General features: G+C 40.2%; 1 protein-coding gene and 1 long non-coding RNA gene across 4 annotated transcripts in view; one reads left to right on the top strand and one right to left on the bottom strand.

Annotated features, from left to right (window-relative positions):
- Positions 1 to 17,773, bottom strand: part of LOC117186133 (protein ROP) — a 37,580-nt gene extending 19,807 nt beyond the window's left edge. The window contains exons 1-5 of one of the 3 annotated variants that reach the window (XM_033386306.1): positions 17,616 to 17,773; positions 2,304 to 2,483; positions 2,092 to 2,247; positions 1,930 to 1,971; positions 1,166 to 1,269 (exon numbers count right to left, since the gene is read on the bottom strand). In XM_033386306.1, coding sequence (XP_033242197.1) covers positions 1,166 to 1,269; positions 1,930 to 1,971; positions 2,092 to 2,247; positions 2,304 to 2,483; positions 17,616 to 17,643 — 510 coding nt within the window. In that variant the 5' untranslated portion in view covers positions 17,644 to 17,773. Of the gene's footprint in view, positions 1 to 1,165; positions 1,270 to 1,861; positions 1,972 to 2,091; positions 2,248 to 2,303; positions 2,484 to 17,615 lie in introns of all 3 variants that reach the window. The other 2 variants (XM_033386307.1, XM_033386308.1) reach the window with 2 other exon arrangements.
- On the top strand, positions 16,944 to 21,721 carry LOC117186134. Its single transcript, XR_004471271.1, has 6 exons — positions 16,944 to 17,033; positions 17,111 to 17,463; positions 17,523 to 17,599; positions 20,807 to 21,014; positions 21,082 to 21,275; positions 21,343 to 21,721. It is a non-coding gene; the product is annotated as an uncharacterized LOC117186134 (long non-coding RNA).
- The last annotated feature ends 3,719 nt before the right edge of the window (positions 21,722 to 25,440 follow it).

Genomic DNA, 25,440 nt, shown 5'->3' with positions numbered 1-25,440 from the left:
ATGAAAATATCGCACTTGCATTGCTTGACGATAAAGTTACTTTCATGGAGAAACGAGAAATGGCGAAGCAACTCTTGACACTTCGGGTTGACCATGATGATGTTGAAACTTCTACAAAACGCCAAATTTTTAAAGAAAATGATTATCCAACGTTTATTACACGGAGACTATCTGATTTTGTGACACTTAATTCTTCAGAATGGCATAGTAATGAAGATTTTCAAAATTCTTTAAATATATTAAAACCACTTTTAAAAAGTGGCTAATGATACAACCGAATATGCTGTTTTACGGGATGGATTATATTTTAATATTCTAGAATTCTAGAATATTCTAATATTCTATTCTATCACAAAAAAAATCAATCCAATCAGAGCGATATATAGTATAGCTGCCATAGGAAGCATTAGCCAAATATCGTATTTTTGAACTTTGACCTCAAGTCGGAACCTCTAAACGTTGTCGAATTTGGCTGAAACTTTTTATTTTATTGTTTTATAACAAAAGGAACATTTTTTAGACCCTGAGACCTTTAAAAATAAAACTTTTATAAATAAGCGCAACCTTAATTTACATACATACATATGTGGCCATTTCCATACTTTTTTTATCATAAGAAAATTACGAATAAGCCGAATATATGTGCACAGGTGAAAAAGTTCAAGAATACCACTAAATTGATATTTTTTTATTGATCGGGCCTCTTTTTTATACGATTTGTTTGTCTGCATACAATTAACACACATTAAATTGAACACTACAAAACAAGTTTAACAAAACTTAAGGAGATTTGTTTGTAGATGCTTTAGAGCTAAAATTTGCCAGAGCAAGACCGCGCAAGGTAATTTGTGAATTAAAACGTATTTTTTTTACAATAAATACGACACAAAGCTATATGTACGAGTATAATATTGTACGTAAGGACAGTGATAAAAGAAAGTGTGCTATAAACTAGCACTAGAAATCTCTTGTTAGGCACTATCAAATTTATAGACATATTCCAATAGTTAATAATTAACATTTATATTAGTAGAAAAACAAGCCAACCACAGGAGCACGGATGTGATTAACTTATTAGGCACGTTATATAAGAATGTCGCTTGGTTTAATGGAGTTGGATATAAATTAGTATACACTTAATATGAGTGTTAGTTTTTGAGCGCACCTGGCATTCGTAAGGTAGAAATGCAATATTAATCTCCTTTAGAGTTTTGATCTTTCTTGCAGCGCACGATTTACACAAATCGTTAAACAATTCCTCCGGGCAAACTATAATATAAATATTTTTGATTTTTATACTTATGTACTTTATATATATATATGTATACATATATACATAAAAAGTAATATGTATATTGTATGCTATATATGTCTAATTCTATGTATATGTACCTAAAAAATACGTAATAAAGAATATATAGTGTGTATGTTCATGTATGTATGTGTATAAATTTATTTAAATTCGCCAGTAAAACTGCAATTCATTCTGATTTTCCGTTTTCAGATAATAAAACGGTTATAATTTCTTTTGATTCTGAAACAATGCTCAGTGGTAAGAAAATTCCAAGACGAAATAATGAAATAATAAAAGGATGCTCACTTGGCAACTAAAAAATCAAAACTATAAAGTGTTTATAGTTATATATGATCAAATTGAGGATGGAGCTATGTATTTTTTATAATCGGCCATTAAGTCAGCTACATAATTTTCCCCATTATTTTTCAATGGTATAAGTTGTTGAGTGGCTTAACACACATAAAAGGTAGATTTAAAAAGCGTAACATAGATTTGTTGTTATATATTAGTAGAACGGCATAGGAGTTTTAATTTGACTAGAAAAGCGCTGGACGCTTTCAATACCTGGGATTCAGAGGCTAGAAATGCAATATGGATTTCTTTGCAGGTACGGACATAACGCCGACAAATACCTTTGTGTGCTTTCAGCATATCGAGTGCTCTGGTAGGAATGGCTATTCAGTAATGTGGTTAGATTTCATGAAAATAATAAAAATCAAAACACAAAATTATAAAAAAAAAAAAATGAATTCCAAATACACAAGAACAATAATAACTGGCGACTAAAATCATACCCTCGGTGAAGAACACATGCGCAAAGCGGTACATGGGGCGTGCAGGATTCTCAAAATCCCGTATCAATGCACGAACAGAATCATCCGATGGGGTAATTAAATATATCGCATCCATGGTGGGTAATGGCTCACGTTTCTTGTTGATGTCCTCTACCACTACGAATAATATATGTAAGTCATTTTTGTAAGTAAGTAAAAAAAAAAACACTTACAAGTAATACCCTCAGCACTAATCTCATGCATCTTGGTGCAGGCGGAAACCATTCGCATGCCCAGCTTATCCACCACCAACACCCGCCATTCCATGCCACCAGCTCCATTTTTGACAGCCGATGGAGCACCATGTTTCTTCGGTGGTGGCGGCTTGTACTTGACCACCTCGTTCATGATTTCTAAGGTTTCATGCGAAATAAAGAAATACATTTCATTTTATAGCATAATAATAATAATAGTTTGAGTATATGACCTAATAGACTACTAGCTAGTCGGGGACTGTCCACATTATTTGGTATATGTTATATATACTTATCTGTTTAAGATGCCAAGCTTTTTAGGCACCTATTAGTTTCCAAATTAAATAAGAGACTTGGTTTAATTCTTTATAGCATTTATTTGATTTTTGTGGCTGAGCTGAAGCCGATTGCTTGCTAGGTCCAGATAGGTAAGAGGTATGCAACCGATGCGAAGAGGGGTTAGCATGGAACTAAAAGACGACGGCTGCAGAGAGCCCCTTTAGCGGGAGAGCGCAGCAGCTCTGCAGAACGTAAACGGTTGCAAACCATAGGCGGCTCACTCTGCTCATACAATAACAATGTCTATTAACATTTACGGTTGTTCTTCGGCGGCCCGAACATACTCCCCCCGTTGGGAGGTATTCTCTCTACAGATTCCTTAAGGGGCAGCAAACATAGCCGAGTGACGGCCCTCCTGATGTTTCCTGAGGATGTCTTCAGGTCAGCGACGCGACACACTCCGTCCTTGCCCATAACGACATCGACCACTCTAGCCAGTGGCCAAAGCATTGGAAGAAGATTTTCGTCCTTCACCAGGACGAGATCGTTTTTGCAGATGTTTTGCGCGGAGGTACGCCACTTCGCGCTATACGTATCGTGAGATACTCTTTCCGCCAACGCCTCCAAAATATTTGTTGTAGTTGGGTGACCCGCTGCCAGACATCCAGACGATTTTAGTTCACCTTCGTTAGGTCAGGCTCGAGAATTTGCTCATGGGGCCGACTAGAAGCAGATGAGCAGAGGAGTCAAAACATCTAAATCATCAGGATTTTCTGAAAGCGAGAGTAAAGGGCGAGAGTTAACGGTTGAGTAGAAAAAAGGTCCACAGTAATCTACTCCAGTGACTTCAAAAGATCGAGATCCTTCGAAACGTTCCTTAGGTAGGTCTCCCATGATGTGTTCAACCATGCGCGGCCTAGTCTGGAAGCATCTCACACACTTGCTGATGACCCTTGACACTGCATGAATACCTCCAATGGGCCAATATTTTAAATAGCAGGGCGCGAGGTCCGGCATGGTTTCGTGATAATATCTTATCAGCGCAAAACTAATGGAATGTCCTTTTGGCATAATGAGTGGTGCTGAGTGTCAAATCCTAGCGATGAGTTGCCAAGACGACCTCCAACTCTAAGTAGTCCAGAATGATCGATGAACGGGTTGAGCGAACTAATAGAACTGGATTTCATGACTTGACCATTGCGCCGAATATCCTTTATGTCCATCCACAAATTTGCCAGCTGAATGTGTCGAGTCAGAAGATTCGTTCCTTGCCGAATATCAGAAACGGTGAGTCCTGGATGCCTTAGACGATGTATAAATTTATGCATGTAGGTGAATGTGCGCTGCATGCGAAAGAACGAATTTGCAAATATGCATCCGGACGTGAGATCGGCCTGTGGAGACGTAATCAGCAATACTCTCTTGCGAAGCTCCAAAGTTGCTATGTCGTTAGCAGGCGATACAGGCCACTTATCCTTAGAGCCTAGCAAAAAAGATGGGCCGTGAGACCATAGCTCTGACTGGATAAGATGGCTGGGAAGCGAGCCTCGCGAGAGAATATCAGCAAGATTTAAAGATGTAGCGCCATTCCATGACTGCCGTCAACTCCTGAATTGATGATACTCGATTTGCCACGAAAACCTGCAATTTGTCTGGCTCGTCCCTAATTTAAGATAATGCTGTTGACGAATCCGACCAGCAATAAAACTGACTTGTAAAAATTTCAGCAAATGGGCTCCACTTAATTCCAGCTTAGGAATCGATAGAACGAAGAACCAAGCGAGGAAATAAGATCCGAGAAATGCTTGCCAAACTGTTTCTCAAGTCCATCCAAGTTGAATGCAACGCTGAGGGTAGGCTTTCATCCCAGTCAAAATTTTCTCTCCAAAGCTCTGAAGGATGATTTTGCACCTGACAATGACTGGATTTATCAATCCAAGAGGGTCGTAGAACCGCGCAACCTTAGATAAAACCGAGTTGAGTTTGTGTCCACTGTGGACCAGGCAAAAAGCAGCTGATCCGAAGCAATGTCCCACGCTAGGCCGAGAGTTTTGGCTATGTCGCTTCCATCATGCAACTTTAGGAACTTCTCTATGTCATCTTCAGGGGTTCCCTCAAGTACTTCCTGGTGACTGGAGCACCATTTCCTAAGTTTAAAATTACCACGGGACAGTAAATCTGATGTTTGGTGCATCTTGTCCATGACCTGTGTGACCGAATTACCGCCCGAAATAAGATCATCCACATAAAACTCCTGACGCAGAGCAGCTGAGCCAAGAGGGTACGCGGACCGGTAAAAATGATGCAGCCCTCGTCCCGAATGTGACGGTGTCTAATGTGTAGACTTGAACATCGGACTCAATGGAATCTCGCCATAGAATACACTGATACAAATTGTCGGGTGGAGACACTCGTACGCATCGGTACATTTTACAAATGTCCCCAGTGAGAGCGACTGGATATGTTCGAAAGTGAATCAATATGTTAAACAATGCAGGCTGAATAACCGGGCCTGTTGTCATCACATCATTTAGAGAATAGCAAGTTGATGTAGCTGCGAATCCATCGAAAACGACACGGAGTTTTGACGTCGTACTGTCCTCCTTTAGGAGTGATGAGGCAAGAAATATTTGCAGAGGCTACGGGAATCAGGGTTGACTTGGTGCCCCACCCAAGCCGGGTCTTCTGCAGGAGAGGCAGGCCATCGGTGAGTTTGATTTGCCCTACGCAGAGGAGATCATAAAAAACGCTCGCACCAATGAGGAGATCAACCCGTTGAGGATTGAGAAATGCAGGATCGACAAGCTAAATGTTAGATGGAATACTCCACTCGGATACATTTACTGCTATACTTGGTTGATAATCGCTTATTGTGGGGGCGATGAGAGCAGTAAGAGCGTAGATGTGTAAGCAGAGGTGCGAGAATGCATACAAATGCTTATGATGGATCCCTCAGTAGAAACACTGGTATCGCCCAGCCCAGACACAAGTGCAGACGATTGGGTTCTCCTAAGCTGAAGCTGCTGGGCGAACCTGGATGTGACCAGATGCAGCTGTGATCCTGAGTCTAAGATGGCACGACAAGGAACTAAAACGCCAGACCGATTCTTAACGAGAACCACGGCTGTAGCCAGAAGCACTACATCAGAGTGAAGACCTTGGGCAGCAAGAGAGGTAGACGAAGGTAGAGGCGAGCTCTTTTGAGCAACGGAAAGAGTGTCCGGTTGAACGGCCAGATCGGAAGGAGTAATACCTGGGCAGCTTTGTGTTGTGGGCTGTATACTATCGAAGTGCAACAAACTATGATGCCTACCGCCGCATACTCGACATTTTCCACTATTGCATGCGCGGGTCCGGTGCCCCGGTTTTAGGCAATTGAAGCATAGGGAAAGCTTCTTCACTTCTTTGTGGCGCATCAACGGTGAGAGATTTCCGAATATATTGCACGAGTATATTCCATGGCCCGCTGAGTGGCAAAAGACGCATACAGACGGGTCGGCGGAAGAGTTGGAAGCTACAAACGTTTTCTTAACCTGCGTATAGGAATGGTTTTTCCCACCTGATCGCTACTAGCGTATGTCGCTGTAGCATATTCCAATCGCTCCATTTTCTGGCAGCGTTGCTGCAAGAATTCGAAGAATTCCTCTACGGTAGGTAAAGCATCCGACGATGTATGCTCCTCCCATTTGGTTTGCGTCTTCGAATCCAACTTCTGCAGCATGTTGATGACCATGAATCCTGAGATCTCCTCAGCAGTTCCCAATGTCTGCAACGCTCGCATGTGTAAATTGACTGCATCCAAAAACTCCCGAAGCCTTTTTGGCAGAAGGCGAGTCTACCCTCTTGAGCCCAAGAATCTTCTTGATGTGTGCCTGGAAAACAAGTCATTTGTTATTAAAGCGTTTGTTAAGTATATCCAGAGCCGCACGATAATTGGCACTGGAGAGCTCCAACGATCGAACCGAATCCAAAGCCGCATCAGCGCGGCAAGAGCGAAGGTGCTGGAATTTCTCGATGTCAATGAGTTCCGCATCCGCTTCAATCACCGATTTTAGCATTGCCATAAAATCCACCTGTATTCGGATCGTTGCCCATTTTAACCGTTGTGCAATTTGACACAGCAACGGAAAAGTAAATACCGCTTAACCAACGATATATAGACGTGAGAGCGAGAATGGAAGACACGGAAAAAGTCAAGAACCGCGGATGCAGCTGCGCAGAGAATGAGATATTGGACGCTTAAAGTACCGGAATACGTATATAAATATTCCAGCCGCACTCTCACTGAACTTGCACTTTAAACTGTTTTTTAACTACAATATATTTGTTGATAGTTAAACTACCCAACAACAAAATATTACGTAATTAATAAGTTTTTTAAACGGAACGCGATTAAGTGATGTTTTTATATCACGTCGGGGGGTCACCATTGTTTGAGATGCCTAGCTTTTTTGGCACATATTTTTTTCCACAATAAAAAATCGACTTGGTTAATCTTAATAACATTTACCTAAATTTTGTGGCTGAGCTGAAGCCGATTGCTTGCTAGGGCCAGATAGGTAGGAGGTTGATATGAAACCGATGCGCAGAGGGGTTAGTATGGAACTAAAAGACGACGGCGGCAGATCAAAAGTGATTGCCGAAGTGGCGGCGGCACAGCAAGGTAATTGCCGAAGTGGCGGCGGCAGAGAGCCCTTTTAGCGGGAGAGCGCAGCAGCTCTGCAGAACGTCAACGCTTGCAAACCATAGGCGGCTCACTCTGCACATACAATAACAATATCTATAAACATTTACGGTTATTTTTCGGCGGCTGGCCCGAACACTGTCAATAGCATTGAATTGCGAAGATTGCACTAGAAGTAGTCTAATCGACACTAGTGCAAGGTATATTACGCCCACATCCAACTCCACCGGCCGAAATGCACTCCGCTCCGCTTGTAAATTTCTTAATTGCTGATGTTTCGGCCTCAAATACTCTGGCTTAACTTAAGTCTCGAAGGACCAAAATTTTATTTCTTTAAAGATCGGTTTTTGGCTACATGAGTGAACGTGTACAATAATATGTTTATGTTTGAACACCTTTTTTAAATGAGTAATTAAAAAAAATGTTTAACTAAAAAAAAATTGTTTGCTTACATCAAATGAATACACAGTCAAGTTATACCAAAAAGATATTAAGATTAATTATTGTCACTGTGCAACCCCATTGAAGATGCAAAGGTAAATTTTTTATAATTTTTAACAAGCATACAATTTTTTCCCAATTTCTTGGTTCTAAATTTACTTTAAATAACGACCAAAATATTTTTGTTTAACGGGAAAACATTTTTGTAGTCTATGTTTTCTTTATACCATATGCAAAATAAAGCTCGCCTTAAAAAATAGAATCAATTAAAGGTTAGCACTTTTTATGCCCGATACTCAAAATAAGTATAGGTGTATATTAGATTTGTGGTGAAAGTGGATGTGTGTAACGTCCAGAAGCAAGCGTTTCCGACCCCATAAAGTATAAAGTATCAATAGAATACAGCATCATTAGCCGAGTCGATTGAGTCCTGTCTGTCTGTCCGTCCTTATGAGCGCCTAGTGCTCAAAGACTATAAATCAAAACTTCGCCCCGTCCACTTCCGCCCCACACAAGAGACGAAAATCTTTGGCATCCACAATTTTAAAGATACGAGAAAACCAAAAACGCAGAATCGTAGAAAATGACCATATCTTCTAGACTGCAGAATCTGAATTGGATCGTATAATTATTATAGCCAGAATCAGGAAAACAATTTAATTCTCTCTCGCTAACACACAGGTCTAGAGCAATAAAAATTTCGCCACACCCCCTTCCGCCCCCGCAAAGGACGAAAATCTGGAGGTATCCACAAATCTCAGAGACTATTACGGCTAGAGTAACCAAATTTGGTAACCAAATTTGGTATCCACACTCCTGTTTGATCTCACTATAAAACGTATATCTCAAAATTTGGCCCCACCCCTTTCCGTCCCCACAAAGGACGAAAATCTGTGGCATCCACAATATTGCAGATACGAGAAAAATAAAACGCTCAATCATAGAGAATGGCCATATCTTACAGATTGCCGAACCTGAATCAGATCGGATCATTTTAATAGCCAAAAGGAACAAATCAATTTGCAGTGGCTACGCAGCGCTCGTCGACACGCTCAGACTGTTTTTCTGTCTCTCTCGCACGCACTTTTTGTCGTGTCGTTTAATATTAGCGGCGTCTGCCGGAGGAGAGCCATACTGACTATGAGTCGCCGCAGCAACTCACAACGTTCCCCCTCGTTATATCAATATTCACAATAAACGAAACTAACAGGATATGTCTACTGGGACGGGTACTGGGAGGGGCCCTTTATATATTTTTACTTCACGCAAATCAAAATCTACAAATATTCGAGTACAATAGTACATACTACTTCAGATAATACAGAAAACACTTTATTCTTCAAAAACATGACTTCCATTTCGAAATATGTGTAGCTGAAAGAGCACGTGGAAAATTGCAATAAACCTTACAGCTGCAGCTTGCGCACCATATATTAGGTTTTATAGCCGATAACTGTTTGAATTTTTGAGCGATAAAAAAAAAACGCAATTCCTTGGATGAATTCTAAATTCATTCCGCAAAAGTTTTTGAAATTCCGCATATCGCAAATGAGGTTTTATTCCTGCTAGATTGATCATTTCACCCCCTGTAAGATGGATAGACCTGTCTATATCGACTCGTCTTTTGATTCTGATCAAGAATATATGTACTTTATGGGGACGGAAACGCTTCCTTCTTTTTGTTACACACATCCGCTTTCACCACAAATCTAATATACTGTTAAAATATACTGTATTAAAACAGAGAGTACTTTTACTATACAGAGACTTTATTTTCTGGGGATTTTACTTGTTATTCCGAACAACTCCGAGCCAAGACTGCATATTTTAGGTCCAATCTGGCATGGCAACAATAGTCAGCCTACTTTATCTCCCATTAGTTACAATACCGCTATAATCTTTTTGAGTATCGGGTATACAAATCTTATATCAATACTTAATTACTTCAATAGAATAGTTCTTCTGTTATGTATACAAACCGTTACGGTGGCCTCCAGACATTGGGTGGGGTGGGGAACTAACGGATGACGGGTCTTGGACTGGGGCAAAGGCGTCTCGAACTTGGTCGTGTACTGACCCGATGCGGCTGTGCCCATTGCCCTAGGATACAGGGGGATTTGGAAAGAACCGTTACGTGTTGTAGGTGTGCACACTAGTGGAAGTGCGCGTGGCGGCTAGAAACAGGTCCTTGTACGTTCAAGTTTCGGCAATGGATGCTGGCTAATGGTAGTCGTGTGGAGAGAAGACAACTCTCAGTAAAATTACCCCAATCCAAGATGACACTGTTATATACCAGGGATGCGTGGTAAAGGGGATCTCGGTTTCTAGTATACGGACTGTGGATATCTGGTGACCTCCAGTTTAAACTAGGCTCCTCGGAGCAAGCGATCTATGCATCGGGTGATCGTCGGATGAGGAAGTGTCAAACGTATCAAGGAACGACGGGGACGATGACTTTAATGTGGCAGAAGCTCTGACCACTGCATTACAGATTGCATACCTCCTACTGTTTTAGTTATGGACAGTAATGTTGAAAATGTGCAAAATATAGTACAGGAATCTGAGCATACCCGGGAAACGTAATAAGACCTCGATCGCATATGCCAACTATTGAAGACATGCATATCTTCGCTATCTTCAAGAACAAAGGAGCCGAGTCAAATAATGTGGCGAGAGCAATGTATGCAGTTAAATGTCAACAACATAGCCCTTCTGGGAGATTCTTCACTACGAGCTAAAATAATGGAGCTCAAAACTCCATTACAGCTATTTTAATATTTTTTCACGTTTGGACCTCCATGTCCCGAAGCAAATTCGAGGCAATTAAGCAGTACTTCTCACTGCCTGATGAGAGCGAGCGGATCAAAAAGGAGGAACCAGGTTATGATCCACTGTCCCGCACGCGAAAATAGGTTGAGACAGGCGACATATCTCAACCAAAAATTTGACTCCATGCCAGAGCAAGCCCGCCTTTGTGTCGGCGAACAAATGTTCAAAAATGAAGCATCACTTGCAACTTGTGGGGTACCAAGCTATTTGTCTTGTGGGATTTTTAAAGTTTTAAGCACCACATTATTTACTTTGGTACATTTTATACGTCGCTCCCTTTGCTGGTCGATCTGCGTGTGAAAGGTATTTATAGCCTTGGAATGGATAGACTTATGGGCCGACTCGAATTTTTGTACCACTTGATCGATATGGCAGCAACAAACGCTTATGGACGGTTGCAACGCATGCAATAGTACACAATGTATCAGATAATTATTAGTGCCAAGCATGTCTGAGCAAAACGTTGATTTGCATCCCCGATATCAATAGTTGTAGTTGTGCCTTTAGTTTTTTCTATAATTAAAAATTTCATTAATCACACTGTGGGACAAAATGAAAACTTTTGAATGTACTTAGCACAAGGAAAAAATTAGATTGCAGACCTGAATGACTTTCATAATTTTCACTCTGCATTTGCAGCACCAATATACAAAACGATAGCTAATAAAAAAAACGATCAACACTTTTTTCCTTTGCTGTCTGGTCACTGGAAAAACAGAAAAGGTCACACGCACACGGTCTCTCACTGAGCAGAACACTTTTTTTCTCTTCGCATGTTTCGTGTTTACTTTTGATCAAGCGTTCACAGCAAGTGTCGATAGATGAGCTGAAACAAAAAAGTGTCTGCGTACAGAGTTTTTTAAGTTTTTTTCGTGTTTTTGTTTATTCTTTATTCATGTTTTCTGCGCCTTAAATTTATGTGCCTGCCGGTCAATTCCACACCAAACACGTTGAATATAGATTTTTTATTTGTTGAACTAAATATATAAAACAAACGAACATTTTTCTTTTGAGATTCACGATTCATTTTAAGCGCCAATAGTCGAGCCGCAAACAATTCACAATACATCCGCAAAAAGACACTTTTTTACTCGTTCGAAACAATGGCTCTTCCTGAAGATATATTGATCTAACTTTGAAGTTATTCCAACATGTAATTCCAATTTTGCTACATGTATAATTCCAAATTTGTCGAACTTACGATTTTTCCATGTGTTTTTTTTTTACTTTATCACCCACATTCTCCCATGAATACATATTTCATATTTCCTTAAAAAACAACTTAGTTGATTTTTAAGAGAGACGATGAGGAAAAACATTTATCAAGAACTACACGGACCCACAAAAAAACGAGGGGGAACGTTGTAAGTTGCTGCGGAGACCGCAACTCTACATTTATACTCGAAACATAGTCAGTATGTCTCTTCTCCGGCAGACGCCGCTATTATTAAAAGACACGACAAAGAGTGCGTGCGAGAGAGACAGAAAATCAGTCTGAGCGTGACGTCGGGCGCTGCGTAGCCACTGCAAATTGATTTGTTCCTTTTGGCTATAAAAATGATCTGATCTGATCAAGATTCCGCAATCTGATAGATATGGTCATTATCTATGATTGTGCGTTTTATTTTTCTCGTATCTGCAATATTGTGGATGCCACAGATTTTCGTTACTTTTGGTTACTCTAGCATTAATAGTCTCTGAGATTTGTGGATACCACCAGATTTTCGTCCTTTGCGGGGGGCGGAAGGGGGTGTGGCGAAATTTTGAAACAAACTCGTCAAGGCCCGATATCTCAGGAGTGTGGATCAAAAATTTGGTTGCTCTAGCTTTTATAGTCTCTGAGATCTTGGCGCTAATGTTTTACGCTAAGCAAAGCCGGCTATGCTACGTGTGTTTTAGAGAGAGACAGGCCGAGAAAAAATGAAATTGTTTTCTTGATGCTGGCTATAATAATGATGCGATCCAAATTAGATTCTGCAGTCTAAAAGATATGATGATTCTCTACGATTCTGCTTTTTTGGTTTTCTCGTATCTTTAAAATTGTGGATGCCACAGATTTTCGTCTTTTGTGTGGGGGCGGAAGTGGGCGGGGCAAAGTTTTGAAATATTCTTGTAACAGTGACATATCACAGAAGTCCGAATATAAAATGTCGTTGCTCTAGCTCATAAGAGCTATAGTCTTTGAGCACTAGGCGCTAATAGGGACGGACAGACAGATAGGGCTCACTCGACTCGGCTATTGATGCTGATCAAGAATATATATACTTTATGGGGTCGGAAAAGCATCCGAGGTTGGGCACCCGGGAATCCTGATGAGATTCCCGCAATTACCAGAGGACAGATTACTGTATCCCTAGTGATCACCTCTCAACGCCTTTCCAGGTATCTATCCCACCTAGGGAGGACTGTTAGATGGGCGAACCAGGACCTACAAATGCGGTTCACTTCTACACTGATGGCTCAAAGTTAGATGGCCGCGTGGGAGGCAGAGTGTACTGCAGCGAGCTGAACATCAGTCATTGCTTCAGGCTCCCGGATCACTGTAGTGTGTTCCAAGCGGAGGTTGTAGCCATCAAGGATGCCATTTCTATCGTGTCCAAACTACTTCTAGACACGCACTTAGTGTGCGTCTTCTCGGACAGCCAAGCAGCTATTAAAGCTCTAGGCTCAATATCGTCGAACTCAGCGACTGTAAATGACTGCCGCAGGTCTCTGCACAAGATCGCAGAGCAGTTAGATCTCTTCCTTATATGGGTCCCCGGCCACAGGGACATCGAGGGGAACGACGCCGCCGACGAGCTAGCCAGGCAGGGTACTACGATTCCTCTCATGTCGGAGAGGGAGCAAGTAGTGATGCTTTTGGCTACGTGCAGGCTCCTCACGCACGAATTGTTCGAGCAAAATGCCAATAGGAGGTGGCAGCAAACCGCTTCCTGTAAAGTCTCAAGATTGATATATCGATCGAAGAAGCGCTCAGCAGAACTGTATAGACTCAGCAGAGCACAGTGTTCTGCAGTTACTCGAGCCATTACGGGACACTGGCAGATCGGCACTCATGCCTCTAGACTGTCAATCCCTCATAACGACTTCTGCAGAAGTTGTCGTGACGAGAAAGAGGAGGAATCGGTCCCTCCACTTCTTCTGCCACTGCCCGGCCCTTGGAAATCGTCGTCTTCGTATTCTCGGAGCCGCTTTCTTCACGGACATTTCGGACCTGTCCGAAACCAAACCAGGGACCTTGTCCAAATTCATCCAAGCCTCCGGATGGGACTGCCCTTAACCTGCAGTAGTCTGTTCTCACGGTTTCAGGCAACGAGAAGGGGCACATGCCCATGCGGCAACACAATGAACGTCTTATAGGTCCAAGTGAGCTCCCTGCTACCGCCTTAACCTAACCTAACCAATAGGGTCGGAAACGATTCCTTTTGAACGTTACACACATCCATTTTAAAATTCACAAATCCTTTATACCCCAATACTCATTTTGAGTATCGGGTATACAAATGAGTGTCGTGCGCGGCTGGCCAGAGTGTATTTTGGGGCCCTAAACACGAATCCAAGGTCAGATTTCTTCAAAAGATCTATTTAAAGGAGGACCTGCCATTGGATTTGATATTGGATCAGCCATTTTGAATTTTTGAAAACTTGCTACAAATTCGTAATTAATGACCCCGAAAGCCCTCGAGTGACGAGTTTTAGGCAAATCCGACGAATCTTTCAAAACCTCTTTTGCCATGTTCCGGCCATTTTGGTTTTTCTAGGGTATAGGCTAGAACAAAATTCGTCGTCAGCGCACAAAAATACACATGGTATTTGGTGGTACTAAGGTCAGCCGTGAAGGATACTATTTTAATACCCGATACTCAAAATGAGTATTGGGGTATATTAGATTTGTGGTAAAAATGGATGTGTGTAACGTCCAGAAGGAATCGTTTCCGACCCCATATAGTATTTATATTCTTGATCAGCATCAATAGCCGAGTCGATTGAGCCCTGTCTGTCTGTCCGTCCCTATTAGCGCCTAGTGCTCAAAGACTATAAGAGCTAGAGCAACGATGTTTTGGATCCAGTCTTCTGTGATATGTCACTGCTACAAGAATATTTCAAAACTTCGCGCCGCCTACTTCCGCCCCAACAAAGGACGAAAGTCTGTGGCATCCACAATTTTAAAGATACGAAACAAAGAAAAACGCAGAATCGTAGAGAATGCCCATATCTTTTAGACTGCAGAATCTGAATGGGATCGTATCATTATTATAGCCAGCATCAAGAAAACAATTTCATTTTTTCTCGCCCTGTCTCTCTCTAACACACACGTAGCCTAGATCTCAGAGACTATAAAAGCTAGAGCAACCAAATTTTTGATCCACACTCCTGAGATATCGGACCTTGCCGAGTTTGTTTCAAAATTTCGCCACACCACCTTCCGCCCCCGCAAAGGATGAAAATCTGGGGGTATCCACAAATCTCAGAGACTATTAACGCTAGAGTAACCAAATTTGGTATCCGCACTCCTGTTAGATCTCACTATAAAACGTATATCTCAGAATTTCGCCCTCTTCCGCCCCCACAAAGGACGAAAATCTGTTGCATCCACAACATTGCAGATTCGAGAAAACTAAAAACGCAGAATCATAGATAATGACTATATCTATCAGATTGCTGAATCTTGATCAGATCAGATCATTTTTATAGCCAAAAGGAACAGATCAATTTGCAATGGCTACGCAGCGACCGATGTCACGCTCAGACTGATTTTCTGTCTCTCTCGCACGCACTCTTTGTCGTGTCTTTTAATAATAGCGGCGTCTGCCGGAGAAGAGACATACTGACTATGTTTCGGGTATAAATGTAGAGTTGCGGTCTCCGCAGCAACTCACAACGTTCCCCCTCGTTGTTTTTGTGGGGCTATGCAATCTTTGACGCAGCGCTGCTCCTAGCTCAACTGAAAGCCTACAGTCAAGGAAAAAAGTCAACAAACAGCACCAATTTTTCAAAATTTCGGTTTTGCACAACGAAAATTAAAAAAGTTGTTATGCCATTATTTGGGACACTCAGAGATATCATTACTTCAGAAAAAAAAAATTATTTATACTAAAGTTACTAGGAAAAAACATAAAATGTTCAGTGAAAAAATTCTACATACAGCGTGGGAATTCCCTTTAATAATTGAAGAAATAGAAGGTACAAAATTGAAATCTGACTGTTTTGATGCCTAGCTCCGTTGCGTATCAAGTCTGTTTATTGGGTGGGAAGAAGTATTATTACTCTTTTTTTCAGAAAAAAAGGAAGGAAATACAGTCTTCTGTTCGAAATTTAATTATCAGCCTTCGTAATGATAAAAAATCATATGGGGAATGTACTTAAATTAAGTCGATCCACCGTACAGACCATCATTCGCAAAAACAAAAATACCACGGAAAATAAAAAGAGATCAGGAAGGCCAAAGAAGCCATCGAGTCGCGGCGAGAGAAGCATTCTCAAGGAAGTTAATAAAAAACCCGAAAATAGGTGCACCAAAATTGGCGGAACACATCGAAATGTTTTCAGGAGTCAGAAGTCAGGAGTTGTGCACCCAAAAACAATTGCCAATTTTTTGCACAAGGAGGGTTTCAAGAGCCGAGAAAGAGCAGAAACCTTTGATTTCTGAAAAGAATCGCCAAAGCGCACTTAAATAAGGAACCAACATTTTGGAAAATTTTTTTATTTACTGATGAAAGTAAATACTAACTAAGTACTCTCGCTCTCACTGCATGCTTTTCCCATAAGGCCGTCTCTGTTTTGGCAGCTAGCCAGTTAGCAGACTAATGACATATATGTACATACATAGCTTTTAAGCTGTTTGTATACGATACAACGGCTGCATGAGAGCATGTGTACGTGTGAGGCATACAATCTCATTTCACTCAACATTCCTATGCTGCACAGAATATCAACTCAATTTAGCTTGCGTTGGCACAAGCGAGATATCACCAACTAATAATTTAATGCCGCTTGAACAATGCTGCAGCGTGAAGCATGAAGCGATACAGACATAAATGCTGCATGTGCAGTCGCTGCATCGTTTACAACCCAGCTTTGTGGTGCGATGATTTAGACTTTGCTAACTGAAAAAACAGAGATATCTTTATAGGAAAACCATACAGTGAGAGCGAGATAAATACATACATATATGCGTTAGCTTGGCTTTCCAGTTTAGCTGAGAGCAGCGACGATAGCAAAGTCTAGTTTCATAAGACTATAAACACAAAACAGTGTAACCGTAGTGCATTTACACCTGGTCACACCCTGTCCCCTAGCGAAATATGTAGTATGACTTTTAGTCGGTGAAAATTTTATTCGATCTGACTACTACATAGGTTTACAACCCTAGCTTACCAAGCTGGCCAAAAAAAATTTGACTAGTGTCACATGAGAAAAATTCCTTTACTTCTACTGTTCCTGTCTGAGAGAGTGCGCGGAAGGAGGGAGTCACGGTACCTTTTTTTTTCTTCCTCTTTCTATAATACTTTTTCATGATACATGATGGTTGAAAGAGATACATATGTTTCAGTTTGATATCACAGGAAACAAGCAATTCGGTTGCTTTAGCTATAAGACCATCGGAAAACTAGGCTTAAGCAATTCTATATCGATTTGGATACTGACGCTGATCTTACATAACCCACCATGCGAAAACGGTGATTTTTTATTCTGAACGATATTATTTTCGTTCATGAATCATGAACTGATTCACATACATACAAATGTACGTATTTAAAATGAGAACACCACATCAATAGTGTAGACACATACACAATATGCTTTATGACTCATTAAAAATTGAGAACTTATGCTCCTCAAAAGAAAGTAATGTTAGTGAAATCAAGAAATGATTATTATATTGTAAAATGTTTAATCCATCAGGTAATGGTGTGGTAGCAGGTAATGAAACATTTATTTTTAATTTTTTCCTGTACTTATAGTCACTGACCATTTTTGTTTGGAAAAATCAATGAACGACAAACACGTCGCACGACATGTTGGTACATAAATTTAAAAGGTTAGTATGCACTTACTCTGGCCTACTAATACTTTCAATGCCATCTTAACAGAGCAATAACGCAATTCAACCAAGTACTGCAATACACAGAAATATTTTTGGCACACCAAATGCTTTTAAGCTAGTTCTAATTTGTAGTTTTGATGGAGTTGAGAAAACTAGAAATGATGTTACTTAGCGATATATGTAAACGATATAAACGAAATTTTTTGATCGATATTTTTACCATTGGCGGTATTCCACCAATTGCTTTTTATTCGATCTCGATTTATTTTAATGTTACTTCTCACTTCTGGGTGCATCGTTATTATTATTTTTTTTAATGGCCGTATGTCATTAGTATTGACTTAAATTAATTGTTGAGACCAGCATTATAAAACCCGTGAAAAGCAAAGGGGAGAGTGCAAGAAAATAATAAATTAGCATTGAAAGAGCCCAACGCCTGGCTTTTTTATTTTTCGAAACAAACCGACTTTTTTTTATGATTTTTGGCTTAATAAAAATCTGCCGTATTTGTTATCTCAGTGTGATAACTGTGTGGTTGCGAATGACTCGCATTCGAAAATGAACTTAATGACAATGTTCTGATGCTTAAAACCCGTTATCGGGATCTTAGTCTGATTTTTAGACCGCACTTTCGGTCAATTCTCATGAGCGGGTGAAGCCGATTGCTCCAAAGAAGGATTCCAGTGAGCCCATGCCGGCGACCGACTTAATGTCTCCACAGTTAGTAGCCGCCACCTCGACTGAGGTCATTGACTTGGAATCAGCTGCTGCTCCCCCATCTGACTTGGAGGGCTTCATCACAGTCAGAAGGAAAGAGAGGAAGAATCGAAACAAATATGTTGATCGTCTTGTTGGTGTTGCTCCGTGCTGTGAGCAGTTGAGTGTGATGCAGAGCAGTGTATTACCTTCAAATTGGTAAATTTGCTACTAAGACGGGGCCAGAGGCGGTGATGAAATTTTGCTTGAAATTCGTAAGCTTTAAACTTGGGGCCCCTGAACCCCTATTTCGTGTGGGCTTTGATGACAAATTCTGGGAAGTATCGGTAAGGGTTTCCCGCTTTGTGCACAGACACAGACCGGCAGCTTATTTGATAGAAGTTAATCTGCGTACAGCTGTGCGGACGTCCACGCCAACTCCGGAAGCTCCAGATCCATCCACTTCAAAAAACCCCCAATGAACGGCGACTCTGGTTTTATGATCGCCGCTTCTCCACAACATATTCTGCTTGCACTTTTTTTACTTTTTGCTTTATTGCACTTTGTGCGATATTCACTCGGTTTCTGCTGGATCAGACGACGATGCTGGCGGACTTTCTCGAGTACGCACGCTTCTGACGTCATCATTCCAACAATTACCGCTATAGTAAGGCTTCGTGTGCTATGCTTGCGCCGTCGCTGCTCTCGACATTTGGAAAGAGTCAGCAACCCGACCATCGCTCTTGAGTGGAACACTCTTTTCAGAATCAGCACCTAGATTGTACCTTTACGTGAGATTTCGACGTTGTCATTTTGAGCTCAATTACGGATAGTGGCATAGCAAACCTTTTTACCTTTTTTTTTTAGCTCCAATTTTGAGCCATACGAAGCTTGGCTTAATTTCGATATCTTAAACTCTATTCCCTCGGTGGTCGATATTGGCATACTTGGTGTACAGTTTGGAGGCAATTGATGAATGGAAAATTCTTGATGGCAACTGCGTTCTGTTAGCCTCTCATAATTTTCTTCACAAGTTCGCTGTTAACAGGTCGGATTATTGGCAAGTGGAACGTTGCCACGATTACGCCAATTTTTAAGAAAAGTGCCAAAAATTGATCTCCAATTATACACCAATTGCCAAATCAGAAAATTTTTTTGAAAACTTCTTGAGCGAATCATTGGCAGATAGATCATTTTCCTCATGAAGGCCGACATTACCCCAAATCAGTATGGTTTTATGCTGAGTAGATCAACGGGCACTAATCTTATCGCTTTTTGTAATTTCTGCACTCGTGTGTTTGAAATGCACCCTCAAGTAAATGTTGTGTATACTGACTTTGCTAAGGCCATTGACAAAGTCTCCCACTGTGCCCCAATAGCCAAGCTGCATCGGTTAGGGATTCATTCCTGCGTGCTCAGTTGGTTAAGATCATATTTTGAGCAGCGAGAGTATGTCGTATTGGTAAGTGCGAAGCTTTCCGACCCATTCTTCGCTATTTCCGGCCTTCCACAGGGAAGTGCACTTGGCCCACTACTGTTCTTAATATTTATCAAAGTACTATGTTTTAGCATTCAAGCTTCTGAGCATCTGCTTTATGCTGATGATCTTAAAATCTTCCGATCTGTCAAAACCTTATGTGACAGTATCCTTCGTCAGCGCGACCTGGATAAAGTTTCTCGTTGGTGCAGAGTTAAGTCGCTTCCTCCCAACATTAGCAAATGTTACTTTGTTTCTTTTAGTAAGTGTGTCCTCAATGTGTTAGCCGCATATTCAATAGATGGCCATCCTCTCTATAGGGGTCATATTGGACTCAAAATTTCTTTTTGTAGAGCGCTTGAATTTTATATTGCCAAAAGCCTATGCTATGCTCGGCATTGTTAAGCGAAATCATCCCAGTTCAGGGGCCCATATACGAAGCTAAGTCTGTACTCATTCCTTGTGCGCTAGAGAATTGAGTACGCTTCAATGGTTTGGAATTCCACTGGGGTCGTTCAAATTTTCCGCATCCAGAGATGCAAAGAAAGTTTCTGAAATCGGCACTCCAGCCTTTGCCCTTTTCCATTTCGTTGCCGTCTTATGAATGCAGATGTCGCCTCGTGCATCTTTCCTCTCTTGAGGATCGAAGGACCATTGCGGCCCAGATCATTATTTATGACCTCCTAGTGGGTAACATCGATTGCCCTGACCAGCTTAGTAGGATGGGCTTCAGTACGCCTGCCAGGAGCCTAAGGATTCACTCTTTGTAGTTGATCTTAACCGGACCAATTATGGCTTTAATGAGCCCATTTGGCAGGCGCTACGCCAGCACAATACGCTGCCAGCTGAAATGGGTTTTGACTTTTGACATGGGTTTTGACTTATATCTTTTTAAAATAGATATAAGTAAGTCTAGCCAGTTAGGGTTATTTTAATTCCATTGGCAAATAATAATAAAAAAAAAAATAAAATATAGTAATACAAAAAAAAATACTCCACCAGCAATAATACCTCTTAAATTCTCTCAGCTGATCGGATACAACGCCTTTTTGTAGATGTTATCGAAGTCATTCGGTAGCAAGGGACAAACAAACAGGGTTGTGTCAAGTCAAAGGTGATTTTGGTGAGCCGAAAGATCACGCGAACCGCCTAGGATATCAACGGATGGAATTAGGTTCCCAATCGTGGTATTTTGGTCAAAGGAAGCTTGGACGTAAGAAATGGCTGCGTTTAAAAGTAAGTTATCGATTCGAAAGTTTGAAATTCATGTACACTAATATGCATTTTGTTGTTTATATTTCAGAAGAAAATGGCGAAATGATAGTCCAAATAATAATTTAGAAAAAAATCGACGTTTTGATAGAAAAGTTTGCGGGGGCGGTGGCACTTGTGAAGCTACAAATAAAAAAGAGGCAAAAGTAGCAGAAAATTACATAATCGACGACGGAGTTGGAGCATTTCAACTCGATAATAACTCCGGAGCTCACCGATTTCTTTGTGAGTGGTAGCCTATCCTTCCATGGCAGCTAATTAATGTTATTTTTTCATTATTTTCTTTTATTAGATAAACAAATTACGGAACGTAATGGGGACGAGCCCATCAATGTCAGGAAGTTTAAAATATTTGGTGCACGAGAGGCTTATTTTGGAGTAAAATGTATTTGGAACTTCGGGGAAGGGAACTCTTGGAAGTTTCAAAGAAATTTATAATGTCCTGGAAAAAAACTTAAAAAAAAACATAATAATTGATTAATTAATCCATATTACTTCAGCGGCGGTGAAAATAAAAATACCGAACGAGCAAACTGAAAAGTCCATTCGCAAGGCTCTTCATAATATTAAGAATAGTGCCTTTCTGAAGAGCTCAAGATCAAACAAATTCAAGGCTCTGAACACCGCAGAAAAGAATTAAACTTTCTATAAATAGAGCAAATTGAAAAAATTACCAAATGAATGTTTTTCCATATTAAATGCACGCATTTTTGACCAAAATGATGGCTTATTAAGTGCATGATTTTTCGACTAAAATCATCGCTTATGAAATGCATGATGACAGTGTCATCATGCCATAGGACCTCTCCATGTTAATGTCAACAGCTCAGCGTGTGGCGGGTCATCAACTATGTCATCTATGGTAGTGACGCTGTCAACGACATGTCAGTAGATTAGTTATCGAAGGCCCGTACTGCAGGGACAGAACTCTCAAAAACGAAAAGATCATACAATCACATATTTTTGTGTAATACTCACACATGCAGAGCGTTGCTGTGCTGGTTGGCTCTTGATACACGCAATTTGAATTACCTTTTTGTTTGAAAGGAGCTATCTTACAAGCATTATCATTGGCATTGCTCCAATGCCAATTACCGTCGCATACTCTTCTATTTGTTTGCCATTTTTGGCATTTGTTCAAGGTAGCTTCAGTCATCGAATGATAGGAATCAATTTCGAAATTATATACTAAATACCTGGAGCTCAAATCTACCTTGACTAATTCTTGTTCATGCTCAACCGGCATTGGAATTATCCTAAACAAATGGGATGCGCGCCTACCAAACAGGGGAGTCTTCACGTTCAGAATTAATTTGTTATCAACAAAAATTCCTTTCGCTGTTAAGCACCAATGTTTCTAATAAGTTATCTTTTATTTATGCTTTTTCTTCCTTTAACTGTATAGGTTTTAAAATATTTGGATTTAGTCTACCACGATTAATATCTATCAGTAGATTAATAACTGCTGATTGAAATTTATCAAACTCTTCAATCAAGGAGCTTAGTTGCTTTGTTACCATAAAGAAATTTATAGATTCTTTGTACACATAAAAACTTTCCTTTAATGCTTCCGTTATGTCTTCTACCCTAGCTTTCATACTTCTAAAGTTTAAATTTATTTCCTCGATAGTTCTTTTGAGGATATTTACCGTTGACACTACCACTTGTTGGTTTTCTAATAAATTTTTCATATTTCCTTCCAACGTTTCCCTATCTTCGGCGTCCATTATCCCAAATAATATATGATAAAGTGAGCCCATAAACTCAAATGCTGCTCGCTTCTTTCTTTTATTCTACTGAGTCATGAAAAGTTTATTATTTTCATCCAAGTCTGCAATTTTTCTTTCCGCGTTTAGATAAAATTATTGCATTGATCTTCAAAAGTATAAAGTTTACCACACACAACTCTCATTTTCCCAATCAATTCTTTCCACTTTTTTATCATTTGAAAATACGGGTTCATGTTATAATAAACAGTTACATTCCCGGACGAGGCGACTATTTCAAAGTCCCCCATCGGGTCCAAATATATGGAAGTGGAACTGTTCATTATTTCAATTGACCACTTCGCCGTTCCTCTGGCAGCAATGTTTGCATTTGATACTTGGGAACAAAACACAAGCACTACAATGCTGCAATTACTCCTATTTTCCATTTATTTCTTTGTTGTAGTGTGTGCAAATAATCTTTTTTCCATTTAATCCAAAATTCTCTTTTTATTTTATGAATTAACCTCCACCTATCCAGATTCCCGATTTGTTCCTTTTGAAATTGTCTCAATAGGGCCAAATATTGGCCTTCCAATAATAAAATGACATGGTGTTAATACATCCAGATCATCAAAATCATTTGTAGCTGTATACAAAGGGCGTGAATTGAGTACCGCTTCAATTTGACATAATAGAGTTGCTATTTCCTTATAGGTTAAATTATTGTCCCCAATTACACTTTTTAAGTGATATTTCACTGATTTTACCCCAGCTTCCCAAATACCTCCGAAGTGAGGTCCTGCCGGGGGAATGAAGTGCCCCTCGATCTGTTCTCTTTCTAATATTGGCACCACTTTTATGTTTTCCTTAAGGGCTCTTTGGTATTCAACGTCTAATTTCCGTGATGCTCCCATAAAGTTGGTTCCATTCTGTCGATACCTAGCACACGTGACACACTCGTTAAGTTTTTTCTTTAAGCAATTTTTTATCCCAAATATCCAAAACTTTCCCTGGATATAGTTTCGCATCAGATTAATTCCCTCGTGCAATGTTTCTTTATGTGCATTCTTGATAATTAAAGACGTCAAGTGACATTAATCTAAAATCAAGGGATGTTTAACTTCAAAATCCGCGTTGGAGTTTTGCATTCTACCTCCAACTCGTAACAATCCATCTTTATCTAAGAACGGATTTAAGTTGAATAGTTTATTTTTTGCTTATATTTCCTTTTTATTAATAAGGCTAGCTATTTCGGAACTGAATTGGATAGCTTGTTTTTTTTATACCCGATACGCAAAATGAGTATAGGGGTATATTAGAATTTTGGTGAAACTGGATGTGTGTAACGTCCATAAGGAAGCGTTTTCGACCCCATATAGTTTTTATATTCTTGATCAGCATCAATAGCTGAGTCGATTGAGCGATGTCTGTCTTTTCGTCTGTCCGTTTGTCCGTCCGTCCGTCTGTCCGTCCCTATGAGCGCCTAGTGCTCAGAGACTATAAGAGCTAGAGCAACGACATTTTGTATCCATTTTTCAGTGATATGTCACTGTTAAAAGTATATTTTAAAACATCGCCCAAAGGGCGAAAATCAGTGGCAGCCGAAATTTCAAAGATACGAGAAAACAAAAAATACAGAATCGTAGACAATGACTATATCTTTTAGACTGCAGAACCTGAGCCAGATCCTATTAATATAATAGCCAGAATGATGAAAACAATTTTATTCCTTCTCGCTCTGTCTCTCTCTAACACACACGTTTTATGGTCGGCTTTGCCTATCGCAAAAAGTGAGCGGCTAGATATCAGTGACTATAAAAGCTAGAGCAACCAAATTTGGTAATCACACTCCTGTGATATCGAATCTGCACAATTTTGAAGATACGAAAAATCAAAAAAATCAAATTCTTAATTGAATAAATCGTGAAAAAATTATGTCTTAAATTTATATGGAAAATACGGAACATTTGATTATAGCCTTCTCCCACACTGCACATCAACGGGGAACTGCGATACCTACTGGTACACTATCCAGCATCATCCAACATAAAAAAAGCTGATGACAATAAAAATATTAAATATACAAAAAGAAAGAATTATTTAAAATTGTTCTCTAATAGTAGAGGACTAGAAAAAAATATATAAAGTATTATTCAGAATCATATTCCAGATCCTAAAGAAGACTTAAAGTTTCTGAATTCTGGGAAAAATTCATATTTTGAGGCAAACAATGAGACCCCAAGAATATTAATAAGATTATTAATTTATTGTTTATCGAAAAGACTAAAAAAAACTATTTCTGACTTCGAAAATTGAGCTTAATTGGTCGTTTGACCCACTGTACAACGTAGAGACTCGACACTGCTAGATCGCAAGTTTGTAAAAACAACTATATTGCGCATGATTCAGCACATTGATGCTCGAAAACACACATAAACAACTACATGCATATTTCTGGGCTGGCTCGAGCTCGTGCCAGGCTCATTTCCTCTTTTCTTCGAGTCTCTACATTGTGCGTCGCCAAAGACAGTTTTTTGTTGCCAGAAAATTCTGGGACCCTGACAAGCTGAGCAGCCTATTCCGAGTAGGTAGGCAGCAGGCTGCGGTCAGAGACGACGGATAGCCCAAAAGAGATTTGAAACCCCGCCCTCGGGCGCTATGATACTAATTTTTGCCCGTGG

This window comes from Drosophila miranda, chromosome XR, assembly GCF_003369915.1.
Source record: "Drosophila miranda strain MSH22 chromosome XR, D.miranda_PacBio2.1, whole genome shotgun sequence".
Classification (NCBI taxonomy): domain Eukaryota; kingdom Metazoa; phylum Arthropoda; class Insecta; order Diptera; family Drosophilidae; genus Drosophila; species Drosophila miranda.
This window is presented reverse-complemented; position numbering and strand designations above follow the sequence as displayed.